The sequence below is a fragment of the Bombina bombina genome, chromosome 3 (assembly GCF_027579735.1).
Source record: "Bombina bombina isolate aBomBom1 chromosome 3, aBomBom1.pri, whole genome shotgun sequence".
Taxonomy (NCBI): domain Eukaryota; kingdom Metazoa; phylum Chordata; class Amphibia; order Anura; family Bombinatoridae; genus Bombina; species Bombina bombina.
The window spans coordinates 1101007962-1101031553 of record NC_069501.1 but is presented as its reverse complement, the minus strand read 5'-3'; the positions used below and the strand labels follow the sequence as shown (position 1 = coordinate 1101031553).

The 23592-nt window shown below is 40.1% G+C and overlaps 1 protein-coding gene across 1 annotated transcript in view; it reads left to right on the top strand.

Annotated features, from left to right (window-relative positions):
* Positions 1-23592, top strand: part of NBEA (neurobeachin) — a 1472531-nt gene that overhangs the window by 1013974 nt on the left and 434965 nt on the right. Inside the window, exon 38 of the mRNA XM_053708445.1 lies at positions 6523-6647. Coding sequence (XP_053564420.1) covers positions 6523-6647 — 125 coding nt within the window. The remainder of the gene's footprint in view (positions 1-6522; positions 6648-23592) is intronic.

Sequence of the window (23592 nt, the reverse complement as noted above, 5' to 3'; positions counted from 1 at the left end):
TGCATCGGACGCGATCCCCTTTGCTCGTTTTCACATGCGACCTCTTCAGCTCTGTATGCTGAACCAATGGTGCAGGGATTACACAAAGATATCTCAATTAATATCTTTAAAACCGATTGTACGACACTCTCTGACGTGGTGGACAGATCACCATCGTTTAGTTCAGGGGGCTTCTTTTGTTCTTCCGACCTGGACTGTAATTTCAACAGATGCAAGTCTTACAGGTTGGGGGTCTCTGACAGCACAAGGGGTTTGGGAATCTCAGGAGGTGAGATTACCGATCAATATTTTGGAACTCCGTGCAATTTTCAGAGCTCTTCAGTCTTGGCCTCTTCTGAAGAGAGAAGCGTTCATTTGTTTTCAGACAGACAATGTCACAACTGTGGCATACATCAATCATCAAGGAGGGACTCCCAGTGAAAGAAGTATCTCGAATTCTGGTTTGGGCGGAATTCAGCTCCTGTCTAATCGCTGCGGTTCATATTCCAGGAATAGACAATTGGGAAGCGGATTATCTCAGTCGCCAAACGTTGCATCCGGGCGAATGGTCTCTTCACCCAGAGGTATTTCTTCAGATTGTTCAAATGTGGGGACTTCCAGAAATAGATCTGATGGCTTCTCATCTAAACAAGAAACTTCCCAGGTATCTGTCCAGATCCCGGGATCCTCAGGTGGAGGCAGTGGATGCATTATCACTTCCTTGGAAGTATCATCCTGCCTATATCTTTCCGCCTGTAGTTCTTCTTCCAAGAGTAATCTCCAAGATTCTGAAGGAATGCTCGTTTGTTCTGCTGGTAGCTCCAGCATGGCCTCACAGGTTTTGGTATGCGGATCTTGTCCGGATGGCCTCTTGCCAACCGTGGACTCTTCAGTTAAGACCAGACCTTCTGTCGCAAGGTCCTTTTTTCCATCAGGATCTTAAATCCTTAAATTTAAAGGTATGGAGATTGAACGCTTGATTCTTGGTCAAAGAGGTTTTTCTGACTCTGTGATTAATACTATGTTACAGGCTCGTAAATCTGTATCTAGAGAGATATATTATAGAGTCTGGAAGACTTATATTTCTTGGTGTCTTTCTCATCATTTTGCCTGGCATTCTTTTAGAATTCCGAGAATTTTACAGTTTCTTCAGGATGGTTTAGATAAAGGTTTGTCTGCAAGTTCCTTGAAAGGTCAAATCTCTGCTCTTTCTGTTCTTTTTCACAGAAAGATTGCTAATCTTCCTGATATTCATTGTTTTGTACAAGCCTTGGTTCGTATAAAACCTGTCATTAAGTCAATTTCTCCTCCTTGGAGTTTGAATTTGGTTCTGGGGGCTCTTCAAGCTCCTCCGTTTGAACCTATGCATTCATTGGACATTAAATTACTTTCTTGGAAAGTTTTGTTCCTTTTGGCCATCTCTTCTGCCAGAAGAGTCTCTGAATTTTCTGCTCTTTCTTGTGAGTCTCCTTTTCTGATTTTTCATCAGGATAAGGCAGTGTTGCGAACTTCTTTTGAATTTTTACCTAAGGTTGTGAATTCCAACAACATTAGTAGAGAAATTGTAGTTCCTTCATTATGCCCTAATCCTAAGAATTCTAAGGAGAAATCATTGCATTCTTTGGATGTTGTTAGAGCTTTGAAATATTATGTTGAAGCTACTAAGAATTTCCGAAAGACTTCTAGTCTATTTGTCATCTTTTCCGGTTCTATAAAAGGCCAGAAAGCTTCTGCCATTTCTTCGGCATCTTGGTTGAAATCTTTAGTTCATCATGCCTATGTTGAGTCGGGTAAAACTCCGCCTCAGAGGATTACAGCTCATTCGACTAGGTCAGTTTCTACTTCCTGGGCGTTTAAGAATGAAGCTTCGGTTGATCAGATTTGCAAAGCAGCAACTTGGTCTTCTTTGCATACTTTTACTAAATTCTACCATTTTGATGTGTTTTCTTCTTCTGAAGCAGTTTTTGGTAGAAAAGTACTTCAGGCAGCTGTTTCAGTTTGAATCTTCTGCTTATGTTTTCTTTTAAACTTTATTTTGGGTGTGGATTATTTTCAGCAGGAATTGGCTGTCTTTATTTTATCCCTCCCTCTCTAGTGACTCTTGTGTGGAAAGATCCACATCTTGGGTAGTCATTATCCCATACATCACTAGCTCATGGACTCTTGCTAATTACATGAAAGAAAACATAATTTATGTAAGAACTTACCTGATAAATTCATTTCTTTCATATTAGCAAGAGTCCATGAGGCCCACCCTTTTTTTGTGGTGGTTATGATTTTTTTTGTATAAAGCACAATTATTCCAATTCCTTATTTTTTATGCTTTCGCACTTTTTTCTTATCACCCCACTTCTTGGCTATTCGTTAAACTGATTTGTGGGTGTGGTGAGGGGTGTATTTATAGGCATTTTGAGGTTTGGGAAACTTTGCCCCTCCTGGTAGGAATGTATATCCCATACGTCACTAGCTCATGGACTCTTGCTAATATGAAAGAAATGAATTTATCAGGTAAGTTCTTACATAAATTATGTTTTTTCTTTTTGAGGCCCTGGGAATTGTCCTTCTGGACTTAGGTCTCACCAGCTAGTAGTTTATGGGTAGTTCAGCTGCCTTGCAGCGGATGTGTTGCAGAATGTGACCAGCTGCAGCTATTACACATTGTGTACTGTCTAGCTGTTTTTATGAGACCTTTTGGTCTTCCTCTGTTGTCTCCATGTGAGTTAGGTCTCCTTTTAGGGAGCTGGCTTCCCCTCCGGGATGTGGTCGTTACCTGTTAGGGACACTGGGCGTGGCCTCCTTGGGCTGCTCGGAGCTGGGCATGCTGTGCGTCCTTTTATCTCTATGATCCTCTGATGGTATGGAGGTGATGCGGAGACTGTTTGAGAGTCTATGGCAGTTCAAATTGGGTCCATACTTGGGGTGCAATACCAGATCGCCAATAGGTACCTTCCCTAAAAGTTTCGGCTGCTTTCGCTAACGTTTAGGCTGTTTTGCAGAATTTGTGTTCACTTTATTTTCTTAAAGGTACAGTAACGTTTTTTCAAGACCAAACTTTGCTCTCCAGAGGTTTTGGAACTACATTTACGATGATGCTCAGCCAGCATTTTATCTAGCTGAGCATCATGGGAAATGTAGTCCCAAAACCTCTGGAGAGCAAAGTTTGGACACTCCTGGTCTATGGACTCTAGTGTCGTCGTACGACTTTTAACGCCTTAGCTGCTTTGAAGTATTGGGCTTTAGCAAGGGGTGGTCTCTTCCTTGGTTCGGGACTTGTGAGTTATCTCGTTATCCAGGTTGATCTGGATATTGCATTGATATCTCCCTGTGGTCTGGTTTTTTATATCAGATGGGTTGTTAAGTTCTCTGATATTGTTTGTTTAAACAATTGGGGGCTAGGATCTGTTTTCTCCCTGGTGCTTCCGGTTGCTGAGGCTTCACTCAGTGTTTTCCTTTGTTGAGTTGTTGCCGGACTTTTTGGCTCCAGGGCTGATTCGGGGTTCCCCAGTTCCTGGGCTATGTCCTTTTACTTGGACTAATTGACCTGGTCACGGTTGGCCAGGTTGTCTGAGTGCTGATGCTCATTGGGCTTGACTTACGCCTTTATGTTCGGTTTCCCTTCGTCAGCTTGCTGTGGTTACCTTATGGATTCACTGCTCTGCAGGCGAATGGGTTTGCAGTGTCTCTGCTGCAGCTATTGCACATTGAATGTGTGTTAGCAAGCTAATTCCTTAGGGGGATTCCTTCAAGTTCATCTGCGTTGGAGATTGATCTCTCCTTTAGCCTTTGGCTTTGTGTCTTGTGGGCAGGTGCTCTGCCTTTTTGGTCCCATCCCTTTTCTTAGGGTGGAGGACTTATTCTCCTCCTTATGGTGGTGTGGTCACTTTTCTTAGGGATTCTCTTGGATTCAGGAGGTTGGAACTGAGAGTTAACCTTCAGAGAGGGATGTTTTTCTCTAGGTTGTTACGTTCCATCTGGAGTCTTGCTGGCTCTGTGTCGAGACTATGGTGGGACTTTTGTTAGATTCCTTTGGGTCTACTGCCTTGTCATCTGTTTCTAAGGAGTTGGGTTAGTACCCGTGCTCTGTTGGGATGACTGTGGCCATTCTTCCGCTCGTTTTTGAGCTGGTGTTGGGGTTCTTCTGTTTCCCTGTTTTCAAGACCTACCGATGCTTGGGCTGTCCCGGTTGGGAGTGGGTTCTGAGATGCGTTGTCATCGTCAGGATCTAGATTGGCATTGTAGCTAGCCCCCTAGGTTTACAATCTGAGGGTCCAGGGTTACCATTCACCTTCGGGTTCTGGGTGTAACCTCTCTCTCTTGGGGGTGCAGTGGGTCTCGTTGAGGTTATTTGCTTCCCCTTTTGGAGCCCTGTGTGTAGGTCTAGCGGCTTCGATTGCCTAGAGTGTGCCCTCTGGGAGTTTTCCTTTTGCAATCTGTTCTCTTGCTGGCCACTTTTTACTTCTCAGCAAGTATTCTTCTGTGTCATCCTAATGATGGCTGCGTGTTCTTGACTCAGGATTTTTTGTCTGGGTCTGTTTACGCATTCTTTTTTGTCTGAATACTATGGTATTCTTAGTTCTGACGATGTGAGGTTGTCTTTCGGTGCTTTTGCATGATATTAAGAGAGAGGTTTCTCTGTTTCGAGGCCCGGTCCTAAACCTCTGGTTTCTGCTTGGTCTGGGCGTAGCCTCCCCTTGTCTGTCAGGACCCATTTTGGTCTTTGTGAGCTGGACTCGCTATTGGGGTTTTCCTTTTATGGATTTTGTGATGACCTTTCAGTTCTTCCTTGCCTTATCCCTTGTGCGGTTTAGGCTGGTGTTCCCCTCATTAGTGAGGGGGAGTGGTGAGGGACCGCCTGTTAGGCAACAGTGTCTCCTGGAGGACTGTTGGCTCATTTGAGTCTGATGTTGTGGTCTCTAGCTAGGCTTCTGGACTATCTGCGGGTCAGTGCCCTTGGGGCCTTTCCTTTTTAAAGTTTTCTCGGCTAAGGACAAAGCAGGTGTTTTGTTGGGTAGTGGTTTCTGGCTTGGTGCCCCCAGAATGGGACGGCTATTGTACCCTCCTGTTTTAGCATTCAGTGTCCTCTTTAGCTTGGGTATTGTTTTCTCAAAAGTAATGAATGCAACTGTGGACTCTTTCCAATTAGGAAGAAAAACATAAATTATGCTTACCTGATAATTTCTACGTGGGGCGTCTTTTTATTCTTCTGGCACATTTTTTCACCCTGATATTTCTTCTACTGTTCCTTGTTCCTCGGCAGAATGACTGGGGGATAAGGGAAATGGGAGGAGTATTTAAGCCTTTGGCTGGGGTGTCTTTGTCTCCTCCTGGTGGCCAGGTTCTTATTTCCCAAAAGTAATGAATGCAGTTGTGGACTCTTGCCAACGGAAGAAAAGGAAATTATCAGGTAAGCATAATTTATGTTTTTCCAGTTACTTAATTTATTAATTTCCTTTCCTTTTTATAATGTCCTTTGATGAAGAGCATACCTATGTAGGCTTAGTAGAGTTAATGTGTTTTGAGCCACTTCATGACAGCACCGTTTGAAAATACTAGGGTCATATAATGCTCAAGACACATGCACACTATATCTGTATCATAAAAGATTCGTTTTTACTTTCATGTCACTTTAAGCTTGGTAGATGTGGTTCTGGGTGATATATTTTGAACCACATCTGCATGGCCCTATTAAGAATCCCTAACTGCATTTAAAGCACTAGGCTGATGGAGTATGTCTTATCTCATTGCATTTGACAGTTTTTTATAGCTAGAGGGCATTTGTTCACATGTGCTATATAGATAACATTGTGCTCACGCCAGAGGAGTTACTTATGAGAGGACAGTGATTGGCTAAAATGCAAGTCTGTCAAAAGAACTAAAATAAGGGTGCATTCTGCCGAGGCTTTAGATACAAGGTAATCACAGAGGTAAAAAGTATATAAAGGGATTATCTAACTTTTTAAACAATAAAAATTCAAAAAAACAATAAAAATTCCCTTTAACTTATCTATGGTATGTACATATATCTTGAGGAAAAAATCTAATACCAACTTCTAGCACGCTTAAATAATCTGGGGAATATTAGAGCCAATTTTATAACATGTTTAGGTGATAATTACTGAAGGAGTTTGTTAGAGCCAAACTATGGTTACAAAAGTGTTAATTCAGCTTTTTTTTCTGAAACATAAATTTGTGTGGCATAAAAAGTGAGTTAAGTGCACTTTTTTTAGCATCATAAAAATGTAAATGAAAGTCTTATGTTCATGGGTGTGACAATGTTTTTTTTAAAAAAATAATAATTAAATCATAATGTTCCTTTGTAAATTGTCAATAAAAAATAATACTTGCATTCTGTACAGAAATTGGAAGGGCAGATGAAAAAATGCATTCACATATATTTATTCAATGCTGAAGATATCTATTACCAAATTTACATTTTAAAGGTTTCAGATATATTGTTAGAAGAGCCTTGTGTACAAGACTAGTTATTGCTTTATTAATTACCAAACGTGTATTTCTACTTATGATCTTGCTGTCAATTTACAGCCAACTACATGACTTCTGGCGGCTGGATTATTGGGAAGATGACCTGCGGCGAAGAAGACGATTTGTGCGTAATGCGTTTGGATCAACTCATTCAGATGCACGATTAAAGTCAGCTATTGAATATGGTGAGTATTATTTCTTTTTTTTTTTTTTACGCCAGGGTTGGTTCTAGACTATAATATCTGGAAAAATGTGGCCACAAAACTAAAGATCAAGGGTCCAGGAAGTATTATGGGGACGTCATCTTAATAGCTATACACCCTTATTATGTTTGGTGTGCAATGGTATTAATTTATTTACATTTCTAAAATTAGAAGTTATACATTAATTGCTGTGTTAGACTGTTTTAGACTTCCCAACTGCCCTTGATCTTGCCTGGGATTGTCATGGGTTGGGAGACCTACCGATGTCCCTCTTGCAGCTTCCCCATCAGGGCATATGTTGTTTTCCAAGGGACAGCCCGACTGCCCACAGCACACTCTGACTTTGCTCACTCACATTAATAACACATATGGCCCCTCCCACTGTCCCGCCTAATGCGACTCTTTCCTCCAAAAAACAGTGGGCTACTGCCCACTAGTCTCCACTTACCTTCCTATACCAAGAGATGTTGGGAGTTATGCTATTTGTACTCAATTACTTTAGCTTTCCCCTCCCCCCCCCCCCAAAAAAAAAAACTACTTAAATAATTTTTGCATTTGTTACTGAAAATAGCCATTTTGAATAACAAAAAGGTAATCCTACAAACACTTTCTCTTTTACTGCCTCTTTTTGAAGTTTGACAACTTGGTGCTCAGCTGAGGAAACTTTAACTTGACCCTCCAGAGTTAAAATATGTCCTTTACACTGAAGCTATTTCTATTTCTCTTGGTAATTCTAATGAGTTGAATAATTTATGAGCTTGTCATGTGAAAAGGATTTGGTGCAGTTTGAAGTACTTTCAGAGTCTGGTGCTGGAATGTGATTAATAAAAAGGCTAGAGGCAATGTTTTTTTCTGCAGTGATTAATTCTCATTAATTTGGGGGGGGGGGGGGGTTAAATTTAAAAAAAAATGTTAAAAAAAAAAAACACTTCTTTCAGCATGTTTAAAGTACATTTTTGTCGATTTTAAAGAAAGGACTTCTCTAGCTTGTACATCTACGCATTTCAGATTTCTCAAGTTCCTTCATGCACAGTAGTAACTTGTCATGAGATAAGTTAGTTTATCTTTTTTAATAATATTACATCGTTATTTTACGGAATCCAACCAATGAACCATAGTTGTAGGGTGGTGTAAGTGTTATGTGACCACACACTCTAATATACTTTTCAAACAAGGATATGCTAATTTGTGTGTGGCATCTTTTTAAACTATATTTTATACCTGCCAGGAAATCTTACAATCCTTCCTGGATAGTGCTTTAATCATAGGACAGAACCTGAGTCCACTCAATGTTAAACAGGATAAAGTCAAAATGTCTACTTGTCGACTTGTGGAAATTTCAAGTCCTGAGGAAGGGGTGAAGTCCCTAAAATGTCACGGTTTTGTATTGTTGTGCAATAAACTACTTAAACTAGTAAGTGCCAGACACTTCTGTCATTTATCAATGTGTTGCTGATCTGTCTTCAAGGTTTATTTTCTTTGCAGTGAGCTTCTGTGAGAAGATAAGTTTCAGAAAGTATTCAAATCTTTGCAAGGAGTAAGAATACAGAACATATTCAATAGCTGGCATAAGTTGTTAGTGGTGTTGCATTCTGGACACATGTAAGATGGAGAAGATGCAGGCATTTGTCTGTCTATCTGTGCATGCCAGTTCTGCTTCTATGTGTTTGAAGTGTAGAGTGGCGCAGAATATACACAAAGTCAGCATATAAAGGACATGAAACAGAAGGAACAAGAAATATGATCAGTAAATAGAGGGAGGTGTCAAAAAGAAAAAATGAGATTAATTCTTACCTTGAAAAGTCTTGTTAAAGTTATTGATGGTGATCTCCCACCTTATTTACTTTCTAAATCGTTGTCCTGTATTGAAAGCATGCTGTGCTAGATGATCTGAGTTAAAGGGACATGAAACCCAAAAAATTCTTTCATCATTCAGATAGAGAATACAATTTTAAACAACATTCAAATTTACTTATGTTATTTAATTTGCTTCAATCTTCCTTTGTTGAAGAAATAGCAATGCACATGGGTGAGAAAATCACAAGGCATCTATGTGCAGCCACCAATCAGCAGCTACTGAGCCTATTTATATATGCTTTTCAACAAAGGATATCAAGAAAATGAAGAAAATTAGACAACATAGACATTAGAAGTAAATTGGAAAGTTGCTTAAAATTGCAATTTCTTTTTAAATCATGAAAGAAAAAATGTGGGTTTCATGTCTCTTTACGTCTGAGATACATGGTGGTAAACATAGCTTGCAGATACTGGGGGGCCATTTTTGTAGAAGGGAAGGTAGTAGAGATATGCATATGTTTATGTATGAATGCCAAAATTAATGTTTATTCTTTGAAATAAACAAATAATAAATGGCCGCCTACATGAATTGAAAGGCAAATGGATGCATCAATTAATTTACCTAATGTATTTGTTTTTTCTTATCCTTTAAGTTAATACAAATTAACTTCCTAACCATTGCAGCCCTTAAAGGGACACTGAACCCATTTTTTTTATTTTGTAATTCAGAAAGAGCATGCAATTTTAAGCAACTTTCTAATTTACTCCTATTATCAATTTTTCTTCTTTCTCTTGCTATCATTATTTGAAAAAGAAGGCATCTAAGCTTTTTTTTGGATTCAGTACTCTGGACAGCACTTTTTTATTGGTGGATGAATTTATCCACCAATCAGCAAGGACAACCCAGGTTGTTCACCAAAAATGGGCCGGCATCTAAACTTACATTCTTGCATTTCAAATAAAGATACCAAGAGAATGAAGAAAATTTGATAATAGGAGTAAATTAGAAAGTTGCTTAAAATTTCATGCTCAATCTGAATCACAAAATAATTTTTTTGGGTACAGTGTCCCTTTAAATTCTGAACCACTTTAACCTCTTATACTTAACCCTTAACTGTCAGACATGCTTCCTCCCTTAACCCCCTAACTTCCTTACCCCTCATGACCTCTAATCCCCACTGCACTTCACCCCCTCCATTACCCTTAACATGCTAACAACTGGACTCTCCACTGCACTTAACGCCCTATAAATAGCTGGACCTCCTTAAGAGCAACCCCCAACACAGTTACCCACTTGTGACCCCCACCACACATAAAATTCTGTATTGCCAGAGCCTTCACTGCATTTAACACTCCTACCTCTATATGCTCCAATGTACCTAAATCCACTAAACTTGACTATTATTGCACTTAAACCATTAAACACCAGACCACCCCACACCTTATCTTCCCCCGCATCACACTAACCCTCTAAAATGACAATCTGAGATTTTACAATATTATATGAAAAAAGAGGATAATAATTATATTTTCTTTCCAATGGCATGGAGAGTCCACAAATCCATTCTAATTACTTGTGGGAATTCAACTCCTGGACAGCAGGTGGAGGCAAAGAACACCCCAGCAGAGCTTTTAAGTGTCACTCCCATTACCCATAATCCCCAGTCATGCTTTGCCTTGTTCATCGGGAGTATGTGCGAAGATGGTGTCTGAAGATATTTCATCCTTTTATGGGTACTTTTCCCTGCAAGCAAGGATTGGGGCTATGCTGTGTCCATGTAATTCTCTTTAGTAAGAGTAATGGTGGCGAGGTGGTCCTTGCTTAAATTCTAACATCATTGATACCCCTTTTATAAAAAACCAGGGTTGGTTACTCTGTTTTTCTTTTTCTACAGGTCCCTGTCAGAGGTTGGTGAATCTGTCACACCTAAGAATATGTTGCCAGCTTTGCAGCTGGATACACTGGTAAGTGCTTCCCTTCTAGGTTAGAAGGAACAGTACTCTAGGAGTTAATTCCTCTGTGGATATTTCTTGGGGCACAAATTATCTCTATAGGTAGAGATATATTTAAAAAAGATATATAGGGCTCTGCATCTGCTACAGGGGTTATAACTTGTTATATCTGATTACATGTTAAAAGGTTGGCATGAGATGGTTAATGATTTATTCAGTGGACACATATTTATTTATTTAATGCTAGGAAGGTTGTACTGAAGAGTATGTACTTTAGCTTCCTTTTATTTCCGTCCGGATAGCTCAGTTAGATCGCATAGTTTTTTTGTCTGTGGTGCAGATACTTTAATCAGTGCGGTCACGTGACCTACTTCCACGCTTCCGTTTTCGGCTTTCTCTGTACAGCTGAGTAAAGAGCTGAGTTTTTGGCGGGCTGCTATGAAGGTTATCTAATCCGGATTTGCACATACAGTGGGGCAAAAAAGTATTTAGTCAGCCACCAATTGTGCAAGTTCTCCCACTTAAGAAGATGAAAGAGGCTTGTAATTTTCATCATAGGTATACCTCAACTATGAGAGCCAAAATGTGGAAACAAATCCAGGCAATCACATTGTCTGATTTGGAAAGAATTTATGTGCAAATTATGGTGGAAAATAAGTATTTGGTCAATATCAAAAGTTCATCTCAATACTTTGTTATATATCCTGTGTTGGCAATGACAGAGGTCAAACGTTTTCTGTAAGTCTTCACAAGGTTGTCACACACTGTTGCTGGTATGTTGGCCCATTCCTGCATGCAGATCTCCTCTAGAGCAGTGATGTTTTGGGGCTGTCGCTGGGCAACACGGACTTTCAACTCCCTCCAAAGGTTTTCTATGGGGTTGAGATCTGGAGACTGGCTAGGCCACTCCAGGACCTTGAAATGCTTCTTATGAAGCCACTCCTTCGTTGCCAGGGTGGTGTGTTTGAGATCATTGTCATGCTGAAAGACCCAGCCACATTTCATCTTCAATGCCCTTGTTCATGGAAGGAGGTTTGCACTCAAAATCTCACCATACATGGCCCCATTCATTCTTTCAGTCGTCCTGTTCCCTTTGCAGAGAAACAGCCCCAAAGCATGATGTTGCCACCCCCATGCTTCACAGTACTCGTAAGATTCATAAGATTTTACCATAAGGTATGGCATAAATACCTTTATTGGTGCGAATCGAAGGGTTTCTCTTGGAGTCGGGTGAGGGTTCCTCGCATTCTGTCTTTTCTTCAGGATGAATTGGAGAAAGGTTTGTCAGTCAGTACTCTGAAGGGTCAGATTTCTGCATTGTCTATTCTTTTGCACAAACGTCTGGCAGATCTGCTAGATGTTCAAGCTTTTGTTCAGGCCTTGGTCAGGATCAGGCCTGTGTTTAAACCTGTTGCTCCTCCTTGGAGCCTTAACCTTGTTCTTAAAGTTTTGCAGCAGGCTCCATTTAAGCCTATGCATTTGGTTGATATTAAGTTGTTATCGTGGAAAGTTTTGTTTCTCCTTGCTATTTCGTCTGCTCGCCCCTGCAGTGCGATTCCCCTTAGCTTATTTTTGATGCGGATAAGGAGGTCCTTCGTACTAAGTTGGGATTTATTCCCAAAATAGTATCTGATCGCAACATCAATCAATAAATTGTTGTTCCTTCCTTTTGTCCTAATCCTTCTTCTCAGAAGGAACATCTGTTGCACAACCTGGATGTTTTGCGTGCTCAAATATTTTATCTTTAAGCAACCAAAGATTTTCGGCAATCTACTGCCCTGTTCGTTGTTTTTGCTGTTAAAGGGACATTATACACTCATTTTTTCTTTGCATAAATGTTTTGTAGATGATTTATTTATATAGCCCATAAAGTTTTTGTTTTTTTTAAATGTATAGTTTTGCTTATTTTTAAATAACATTGCTCTGGTTTTCAGACTCCTAACCAAGCCCCATAGTTTTATGAGAATACCGTCAGCTACCTACTCCAACTTGCTCCTGTTTGTGTAAAGGGTCTTTTCATATGCAAAAGAAGGGGGAGGAGGTGTCTTATTTTCCACTTGCAGTGGGCTTTCCAGCTACCTTTTCAACAGAGCTAAACTGAGAGCTTCTAAGTAAGTTTTTAATTAGTTTTATACTGGATTTTTATATCAGTATCTGTGCATCTTATTCTTTATAGTAGTGTCTATTACATGCAGTTATATTAAAATGAGTATATACTGTCCCTTTAAGTGTGTCAGAAGGCCACTTCTAGTACTCTTTCTCTCTGGTTGAGAAGTGTTATCAGGTTAGCTTATGAGACAGCTGGACAACAGCCTCCTGAGAGAATTACGGCTCATTCCACTAGGACTATCTCTTCTTCCTGGGCTTTAAAAAATTAAGCTTCTGTGGAGCAAATCTGCAAGGCGGCCACATGGTCCTCATTGCATACCATTTTTTCAAATTCTACAAATGTTATACTTTTGCCTCGGCTAAGGCTTGCTTTGGGAGAAAGGTTCTTCAAGCGTTGGTGCCTTCTGTTTAGGTCCGCCTGTCTTGTGCTCCCTCCCTTCCATTCTGTGTCCTCTATCTTGGGTATTGGTTCTCACTAGTAATTGGAATGGATTTGTGGACTCTCCATGCCATTGAAAAGTAAATATCTTTCCTGGCATGCAGAATCCACGACCCGCCCATAATTTGAGTTAAGACATCTTTTTTTCTTCTTTTTTTATATATAAACCTCATGCACCTCTATACCCTTGTGTCGTCTTCTTTTTCCATTTTCCTTCGTCGAATGACTAAGGATTAGGGGTAATGGGAGTGACACTTAACAGCTCTGCTGGGGTGTTCTTTGCCTCCTCCTGCTGGCCAGGAGTTGAATTCCCACTAGTAATTAGAATGGATTCGTGGACTATCCATGCCAGGAAAGAAAGAAATTTATCAGGTAAGCATAAATTTTGTTATTTTTTTAAGAGTGTAATTTAAAGACATTCCTTTGAAATGGATTTTGAAAGAACTGCTACAGAGTTCAGACTAGAACCATGAACACAGAATTTGAAGGAGAAGCACATGTTGTGCTCTAGATTGGATCAGAGCAATGGATAAAGGGAACAAGCCTATAGGTTTATTTGTATGTAGGTCAATAATTTCTCTTTATCCACTTACAGAAACACGTGGTAATCACACTTCATCTACATAGTAATAAAGCTCTCTCTCTTCACAAATATGATAAATGGGTTCTTTTCATTAGAAAGACATCTTTAGCAAACATAGCCATTAGTGTGTTTTTGATATGTATGTAAGTTTAATTTAATTTGCCTGTGTTTAAAGGGACATTATAGAAGTATAAAATATGGTTGTATAGTGCATCTCTGAGTTAGACATTTTGCTATGTACATTAATATTTTATACAAATTTAGGGATATGTTTATTTAAAATCTATATGAATTTCTTGATAAAGCCAAACATTAATTGGTGAAATGTACATCTGAGTTCCTTGTGTGACGTCACCGAAAGGGCGGAGACTTACCTTCTGAACCACTAACTGCAACTCGAGACATTGTTTTGCATTTTAACAGTCTGTGTCAGAGGGGGTTCTTGCTTGGGTCTGCTCTTATGTAAGCCTTGGTGATATCCACCTTAGTTTTAATAAATATATTTCTTTCCTAAGATATGGTGAGTCCACAGCTTGAGTAATTACTGTTGGGGAATATCACTCCTGGCCAGCAGGAGGAGGCAAAGCAGGAGGAGGCAAAGAGCACCACAGTTAAACATCTAAGTATCACTCCCTTACCCTCAACCCCCAGCCTGCTTTCAGAGACCTTCCTGGGTGATCGTGACCACAAACGCCAGCCTGCTGGGCTGGGAGTAGTCTGGAACTTGTTAAATGCTCATGGTCTGCTCTTCCCATCAAAATCTTGGAGTTGAGGGTGATTTACAATGCTCTATTGGCTTGGCCTCAGTTGTCCTCAGCCCAGTTTATCAGGTTCCAGTCAGACAACATAACCGCTGTGGCTTACATCAATCACCAGGGAGGGACTCAGAGTTCCTTAGCCATGAAGGAGGTTATTTGGATTCTTAAGTGGGCAGAGACCCACAATTGCTGTCTATCTTCCACCCACATTCCAGGAGTAGACAACTCGGAAGCGGATTTTCTGAGCAGACAGACTTTTCATCCCGTGGAGTGAGAACTCCATCCGTAGGTGTTTTCCAGCTTAGTCCTCAAATGGGGGGTGCCGGAGTTAGGTCTGATAGAGTCCCATCAGAACTCCAAGCTTCCAAGGTACGGTTCAAGGTCAAATTCTGAAAGATGCTCTGGCGGTTCCTTGAGTTTTCAGGTTGACATACCTGTTTCCTCTGTTTGCTCTCCTTTCATGAGTCATTGCTCGTATCAAACAGGAGAGGGTGTCAGTGATTATAATAGCCCCTGCTGGGCCTTGCAGGATCTGGTTTGCAGACCTAGTGGAGATATAATTTCTCCCACCTTGGAGACTACCTCTGAGGAAGGACCTCCTGATTCAGGGTCCCTTCCTTCATCCAAATCTCGTTTCTCTGAAGCTGACTGCTTGGAGATTCAATGCTTAATTCTGTCTAAGCGTGGTTTTTATGAGTCGGTCATTGAGACCATGATTCAGGCTCGGAAGCTTGTTACTAGAAAGATTTACTATAAGATATGGCATAAATATCTTTATTGGTGTGAATCCAAGGGCTACTCTTGGAGTAGAATTAGATTTCTTAGAATTTTATCTTTTCTTCAGGAAGGCCTGGAGAAGGAATTGTCAGTCAGTACCCTAAATGGTCAGATTTCTCAGTTTTACTACATAAACGTTTTGTGGGTGTGCCAAATGTGCAATCTTTTTGTCAGGCCTTGGTCAAAATCAGGCCTGTCTTTAAGTCTGTTGCTCCTCCTTGGAGCCTTAACCTTGTTCTTAAAGTTTTAAAGCAGTTTCCGTTTGAGCTGTTGCATTTCATAGACATTTCATAGACAAGTTGTTATCTTGGAAGGTTTTGTTTCTTGTTGCTATCTCTTATGCTCGAAGAGTCTCGGAACTCTCAGCTCTGCAGCGTGATTTCCCTTATCTTATTTTTCATGATGATAAGGCGGTTCTTCATACTAAGTTAGGTTTCCTTCCTAAGGTTGTTTCTAATAGAAATACCAATCAAGAAATTGTTGTTCCCTCTGTGTCCTAATCCTCCTCCTTCCACAGAACGTTTGTTACACAATTTGGATATTGTACGTGCTCTTAAATTCTACTTACCGGCGACTAAGGATTTTTGCCAGTCCTCTGCCCTCTTTGTCTGTTTCTCTGGGAAACGTAAAGGTCAGAAAGCTACTGATACTACTCTTTCTTTTTGGTTACAAAATATAATTCGTATAAGAGCTGTTTCATCTTCTAGGGCTTTCAAAAATTAAGCTTCTGTGGAACAAATTTGCAAGGCTGCAACTTCGTCTTCTACATACATTTTCCAAATTTTACAAATTTTATACTTTTGCCTTGGCTGAGGCTCCTTTTGGGAGAAAGGTTCTTCAAGTGGTGGTGCCTTCTGTTTAGGACTGCCCGTCTTGTCCCTCCCTATTTATCCGTGTCCTCTAGCTTCGGTATTGGTTCCCAACAGTAATTACTCAAGCTGTGGACTCGCCATATCTTAGGAAAGAAAAACAAATTGTATGCTTACCTGATAAATTTATTTCCGGATATGGTGAGTCCACGGCCCCACCCTTTATTTTAAGACAGTTGTTCTTTTGACTATAACCTCAGGAACTCTACACCTTGTGTTACTTCTTTTTCTCCATTTCCCTTTGGTCGAATGACTGGGGGTTGTGGGTAAGGGAGTGATACTTAGCAGTTTAACTGTGGTGCTTTTTGCCTCCTCCTGCTGGCCAGGAGTGATATTCCCCAACAGTAATTTACTCAAGCTGTGGACTCACCATATCTGGAAATAAATAAATTTATCAGGTAAGCATACATTTTGTTTATTTTAAAGTATCCTGCCAAGTTTCACTTAATTTGTCTCCATAAGGATTCTTCCCTTAATGTGTTTATATCTAGAGCTTGATGTGAAGCTTTAGAGTATGTGAGTATTTTACTTACCATTTTCCGTCACTTGAATATATCACAGTATTTTACCATTGCAGCATCTGTATTTCTTTGAGGTACAAGCCATGGGAACTATTAGCAATTAATTCAATTGGAACTATTTGAACTAACATTCCATATATCCTTCATGCACTAGCACATTGTTTTTGAGTATATTAATTCCACTGCCCCCCAAAAACAACGATATCTAACTCCAATGAAACGCACAAACGACCTGTATTTTATATCATGCGCACATCGGTGAATCTGTAGCCTCTTCCCTGCTGCCTGTGTGAGTTCAAGCTGCATCATTATTCTCACATGTCCCTCAAACTCAGATCCGGTCTCTCTGTGCGGGGTGCACATTGGACCGCACTGCCCACGGTTGCTGTAGCAACCAACAAGCTATCACTCAGAGTTCATAATGCTCTGTACAAGAAAATTAGTGGAAGTGTGCTAGTGCACGCACGGTCCCCTGTCTAATCAGCAAGTGTATGCTGATTGGATAGGGATCGAAGGGAAAAAAACACCCATTTTAGGGGTGTTTGGAAATTACGCTGAAAGGGATTAAAGTAAAGTAAGGATTTATAAAATTTACTTTTTTTTTTTTTATATAAATAAAAAAATATTGTGTTCTAGGTTGTATGTATGTGTGTGTGTGTGTGTGTGTGTGTATATAGATGTGTGTGTGTGTATATATATATATATATATATATATATATATATATATATATATATATTATTAGTAAGATCTTGGAGTGCTTTTATTATGGACCTTTTAATGTGAATATACATCAAGCAAAAGATGAGAATTATTTTATTATATGTGTTAAATTTACACCTTTGTCATGTACTTTACAAGCAAATTCTCTATCGAACATAATTATTAATAAAAAGCTCATTGTTATCTAAGGTCTATACTGAAGGGCTATTATAATAAAACAAACTGGCTTACATTTAACTAGTTGGAAAGGGAAATAAGAGCAATGAGTGTACCCCACATTTGTATTGGTGTGTGTCTATCTATTTATATAAATATATATATACGTTGATTGTAGTAGCCGTGTTATTCCAGAGATTTAGATATCAAAATAACAAGAGTATTGCATTGAGCAATGATACTTTTTTATTGGACTAACTATACATTTATAAGATAACAAGCTTTCGGAAGAATGGCTTCCTTTTTCAAGTCTGAAGCAATACTGACCAATTTGATGGAATTTACAGATTAGAACTTAAAGCATGGGCTAAAAAAACAAAGTGTTACAGAGGTCTGAATGCAGGGGGAGGAGGGGGTGACGTAAAAATCATGATGAGGTTTAAGAGACAGGCAATGTCAGTAAAAGATTACAGGCAGGGGAAATATATGGTAATACACAAAGCATATACTGACATAAAGTTATATATCAACATAGAATCAATATAAATAATTATGAGAAATTAGGTATACAGGGGAATATAAGATCAAAAAAGGAGAAAGGAAAGCAAGAAAAAAAAAAAGGGGAAGAATAATAATGACAAAAGTGTGGACATTACTTACCTGCGTACCTATGCATAGAGAGTGTGGAATATACAATGTAATTGACTACAGTATATTAAAGTACATTACAAAAATTTTTGATAATGGGTTAAGAAACCACACATTTAGTCCAGAATTTAGCAAGTTGAAGTGCATTATCATTTTCATTTCAAAGGTTTTTCTTTCCATGGTGTTTTTGAAGTTGCCTCTGAGAATCTTGATTTTGAGGTTTTGGATGGAGTGGTCAGGTTGGGTGAAATGGTGACCAACAGGGGTACAGTATTTTTTTTCACAGTGGTTTTTGATTGAGTGTCTGTGTAAGTTCATCCGAAGGTTCAGTTTTTGGCTTGTTTCACCAATTTAACATCCCACTTCACATGCAGTGCATTGTATCATGTATACCACATTTGCAGATATACATGAATATGCCCCTTTAATGTTACAGGATTTACTCTTGTGATTAGCTGTGCTGCTTTCCCATTTTTTTACATAGTTTGCAGAGAGCTTTGTTGCAGCGCTTGGTTCCATTCTGGGTGTTCTTTTTATCAAGGGGTAGCTTTCTGTGGACCAGTTTCTGTTTTAGGTTAGGTGGTTGTCTGAGTGCCAGGATAGGGGGTTTTGGAAAGATTTTTTTTTTGAGTGTGGGATCCTCTAAGAGTAGTGGCTGTAAGTCTTTTAGGATTTTTCGTATTCCTTCTACAGCAGGGTTATATTTGACTACTAGTGGGATACGCGATATGTTTTTCTTCTCCCTGTATTGTAGCAAGTGTTCATGTGGGTTATTAAGGGCAGACTTAATTTGTTTGTTTATTACCCTTGTTTTGTAACCTTTTTCTCTGAATGATTGGGACAGTGTGATGTGTTTGTCACGGTCCTTGTTGTCTGAGCAAATTCTGTGATATCTGGTGGCCTGACTGTAGATTATGGATTTTTTAATGTGATTGGGGTGGGAGCTGGAGCTGTGGAGGTAGCTGCATCTATCTGTTGGTTTCCTGTATACAGATGAGTGTAATTTGCCATTTGTGATGGATATTGTTGTATCCAGGAAGCTGACACAATCTCTAGAAAAGTCCATTCTAAGCTTGATTGATGCATGAAATATATTAAATGATTTATGAAAATATCATCTATGTAGCGAAAGTATTTGAAGGGTTTGTGAGGGTGAGTAGCTAGGAATCTCTGTTCTAAGTCAGCCATGATGAGGTTTGCATACTGTGGTGCCATTTTGGTGCCCATGGCTGTTCCCATGGTTTGTAAATAGATGGCGTTATTGAAGATTAAATAATTGTGGGCGAGTATAAATTCTGTAAGTTTACTGATTGTAGAAGCACTTTATATGGTTAGAGCTGTCTGAGGAAAGAAAGTTTAAGCAGGCATCAATACCATCTTTATGTGGAATATTGCTGTACAGGGATTCCACATCCATTGTCACAAGTATAGTATCCTCTGGCAATTCTGTTATCTGGCTGATTTTGTTAAGAAAATCAGTGGTGTCTTTTATAAAGCTAGTGATGTTAATAACTATGGGCTTAGGAATATTCTCCACTAGGCCCGATATTTGCTCAGTCAGAGTGTCCATGCCAGTTATTATTGGTCTACCTGGGTTCCCTGGTTTGTGGATTTTTGGCAACATATAGAATGTCGCTATGCTAGGGTTAGAGGGAACCAGTTTGTCCAGTTTATGTTGCGTGTGTTTAGGGAATGTTTTTATTAGTTTTCTAAGTTGCAAAGTGTTTTCCTGGGTAGGGTCCTTTTTCTAGTTTATTGTAATAAGTTTGATCTGATAATTGTCTATTTCCCTCTGTGATGTAGTCCTGTGTATTCATGATCACCACTGCTCCTCCCTTGTCCGCAGGCTTAATAATAATATTTTCATTGTTTTTTTAAAGGACCAGTCAATAAAGTAGATTTGCATAATCAACAAATGCACAATAAGAAGACAATGCAATAGCACTTAGTCTGAACTTCAAATGAGTAGTAGATTTTTGTTAAATAAATTGCAAAGTTATGTCTATTTCCACTCCCCCTGTATCATGTGACAGCCATCAGCCAATCACAAATGCATATACATATATGCTGTGCATTCTTGCACATGCTCAGTAGGAGCTGGTGACTCAAAAAGTGTAAATATAAAAAGACTGTGCACATTTTGTTAATGGAAGTAAATTGGAGAGTTGTTTAAAATTGCTGCTCTATCTGAGTCATGAAGTTTATTTTTGACTTGAGTGTCCCTTTAAGTTTTTTATAGCATTTTTTTCTAAATGTGAGAGGTTATACATTATTTTTTTCTGCTGTGTGTTAAGCAGGGATGCTTTTCTCATATATGTGTGTATGCATATACAGTATGTATATTTTGTCAATCTTTTAGAAACAGAGCTCTTCCAGGTTTTACTGGAAGTAAAATTTAAATTGAGTCAAGTCTAAAAAGTCTACGAATTCTGCCTCCTCTACTTAGTTAGTATGAGGGTACGGCCCGGATCCAGAAACTTATGGTAAGGGGCGTATTATATCTTTTTTCAAGGGGTTTTGATTCAATCTGTTCTAGATCCATGAGTTCAAGAAAACATAATTTATGCTTACCTGATAAATTCCTTTCTTCTGTAGTGTGATCAGTCCACGGGTCATCATTACTTGTGGGATATTAACTGCTCCCCTACAGGAAGTGCAAGAGGATTCACCCAGCAGAGTTGCTATATAGCTCCTCCCCTCTACGTCACCTCCAGTCATTCGACCAAGGACCAACGAGAAAGGAGAAGCCAAGGGTGTAGTGGTGACTGGAGTATAATTTAAAAAATATTTACCTGCCTTAAAAAACAGGGCGGGCCGTGGACTGATCACACTACAGAAGAAAGGAATTTATCAGGTAAGCATAAATTATGTTTTCTTCTGTTAAGTGTGATCAGTCCACGGGTCATCATTACTTGTGGGATACCAATACCAAAGCAAAAGTACACGGATGACGGGAGGGATAGGCAGGCTCTTTATGCAGAAGGAACCACTGCCTGAAGAACCTTTCTCCCAAAAATAGCCTCCGAGGAAGCAAAAGTGTCAAATTTGTAAAATTTGGAAAAAGTATGAAGCGAAGACCAAGTTGCAGCCTTGCAAATCTGTTCAACAGAGGCCTCATTCTTAAAGGCCCAAGTGGAAGCCACAGCTCTAGTGGAATGAGCTGTAATTCTTTCAGGAGGCTGCTGTCCAGCAGTCTCATAAGCTAAACGAATTATGCTACGAAGCCAAAAAGAGAGAGAGGTAGCAGAAGCTTTTTGACCTCTCCTCTGACCAGAGTAAACGACAAACAGGGAAGACGTTTGTCGAAAATCTTTAGTTGCCTGTAAATAAAATTTAAGGGCACGAACTACATCCAGATTGTGCAAAAGACGTTCCTTCCTCGAAGAAGGATTTGGGCACAAGGATGGAACAACAATCTCCTGATTGATATTCCTGTTAGTGACTACCTTAGGTAAGAACCCAGGCTTAGTACGCAGAACTACCTTATCCGAGTGAAAAATCAAATAAGGAGAATCACAATGTAAGGCTGATAACTCAGAGACTCTTCGAGCCGAGGAAATAGCCATTAAAAATAGAACTTTCCAAGATAACAACTTTATATCAATGGAATGAAGGGGTTCAAAAGGAACACCCTGTAAAACGTTAAGAACAAGGTTTAAACTCCATGGTGGAGCCACAGCTTTAAACACAGGTTTAATCCTGGCCAAAGCCTGACAAAAAGCCTGAACGTCTGGAACTTCTGACAGACGCTTGTGTAACAGAATGGACAGAGCTGAGATCTGTCCCTTTAAGGAACTAGCGGATAACCCCTTTTCTAAACCTTCTTGTAGAAAAGACAATATCCTAGGAATCCTAACCTTACTCCAAGAGTAACCTTTGGATTCGCACCAATATAGGTATTTACGCCATATTTTATGGTAAATCTTTCTGGTGACAGGCTTCCTAGCCTGTATTAAGGTATCAATAACTGACTCAGAAAAACCACGCTTTGATAAGATCAAGCGTTCAATTTCCAAGCAGTCAGCTTCAGAGAAGTTAGATTTTGATGTTTGAAAGGACCCTGAATCAGAAGGTCCTGTTTCAGAGGTAACGACCAAGGTGGACAGAATGACATGTCCACCAGATCTGTATACCAAGTCCTGCGTGGCCATGCAGGCGCTATTAGAATCACTGATGCTTTCTCCTGTTTGATTCTGGCAATCAATCGAGGAAGCATCGGGAAAGGTGGAAACACATAAGCCATCCTGAAGGTCCATGGTGCTGTCAAGGCATCTATCAGGACCGCTCCCGGATCCCTGGATCTGGACCCGTAGCGCGGAAGCTTGGCGTTCTGTCGAGACGCCATGAGATCTATCTCTGGTTTGCCCCAACGTGGAAGTATTTGGGCAAAGACCTCTGGATGAAGTTCCCACTCCCCCGGATGAAAAGTCTGACGACTTAAGAAATCCGCCTCCCAGTTCTCCACTCCCGGGATGTGGATTGCAGACAGGTGGCAAGAGTGAGACTCTGCCCAGCGAATTATCTTCAATACTTCCATCATTGCTAGGGAGCTTCTTGTCCCTCCCTGATGGTTGATATAAGCTACAGTCGTGATGTTGTCCGACTGGAACCTGATGAACCCCCGAGTTGCTAACTGGGGCCAAGCCAGAAGAGCATTGAGGACTGCTCTCAATTCCAGAATGTTTATTGGAAGAAGACTCTCCTCCTGATTCCATAGTCCCTGAGCCTTCAGAGAATTCCAGACAGCGCCCCAACCTAGTAGGCTGGCGTCTGTTGTTACAATTGACCAGTCTGGCCTGCTGAATGGCATTCCCCTGGACAGATGTGGCCGATAAAGCCACCATAGAAGAGAATTTCTGGTCTCTTGAATGGAATGAAGGACACGGCATGCATTTTGAAGTTTTGTTAACCTGTCCTCTGTCAGGTAAATCTTCATTTCTACAGAATCTATCAGAGTCCCCAGGAAGGGAACTCTTGTGAGTGGAAAGAGAGAACTTTTCTCTTCGTTCACTTTCCATCCATGCAACCTTAGAAATGCCAGTACTATCTCTGTATGAGATTTGGCAGTTTGAAAGCTTGAAGCTTGTATCAGTATGTCGTCTAAGTACGGAGCTACTGAAATTCCTCGCAGTCTTAGTACAGCCAGAAGAGTGCCCAGAACCTTTGTGAAGATTCTTGGAGCCGTAGCCAGTCCGAATGGAAGAGCTACAAACTGGTAATGCCTGTCTAAAAAGGCAAACCTTCACTGGGGCGCAGCTGCATACCTACCTCCACACTACATTCTATTCAGAGTAAAATACAGAACCTGACTTTAGTGGATATTTGGAGACTCCATCACCCCCAGACAAAAACCTATACCTTCTATTCATATCCCCAGAGATCCTCATCTAGGATCGACTATATTTTTATTGATCAGAATCACCTACACTTGACAAGACACTCGTACATTACCCCCGTGTCATGGACAGACCACTCCGCTGTCTCCATAGAGATCTCCTGGCCCTCAGCCCCCGTGTCCCAATACTGTTGGAGACTAGACGAATCACTGCTTAAGAATGTACAACTGTCCGAGGAGATCACCCGATCCTTAGCGGAC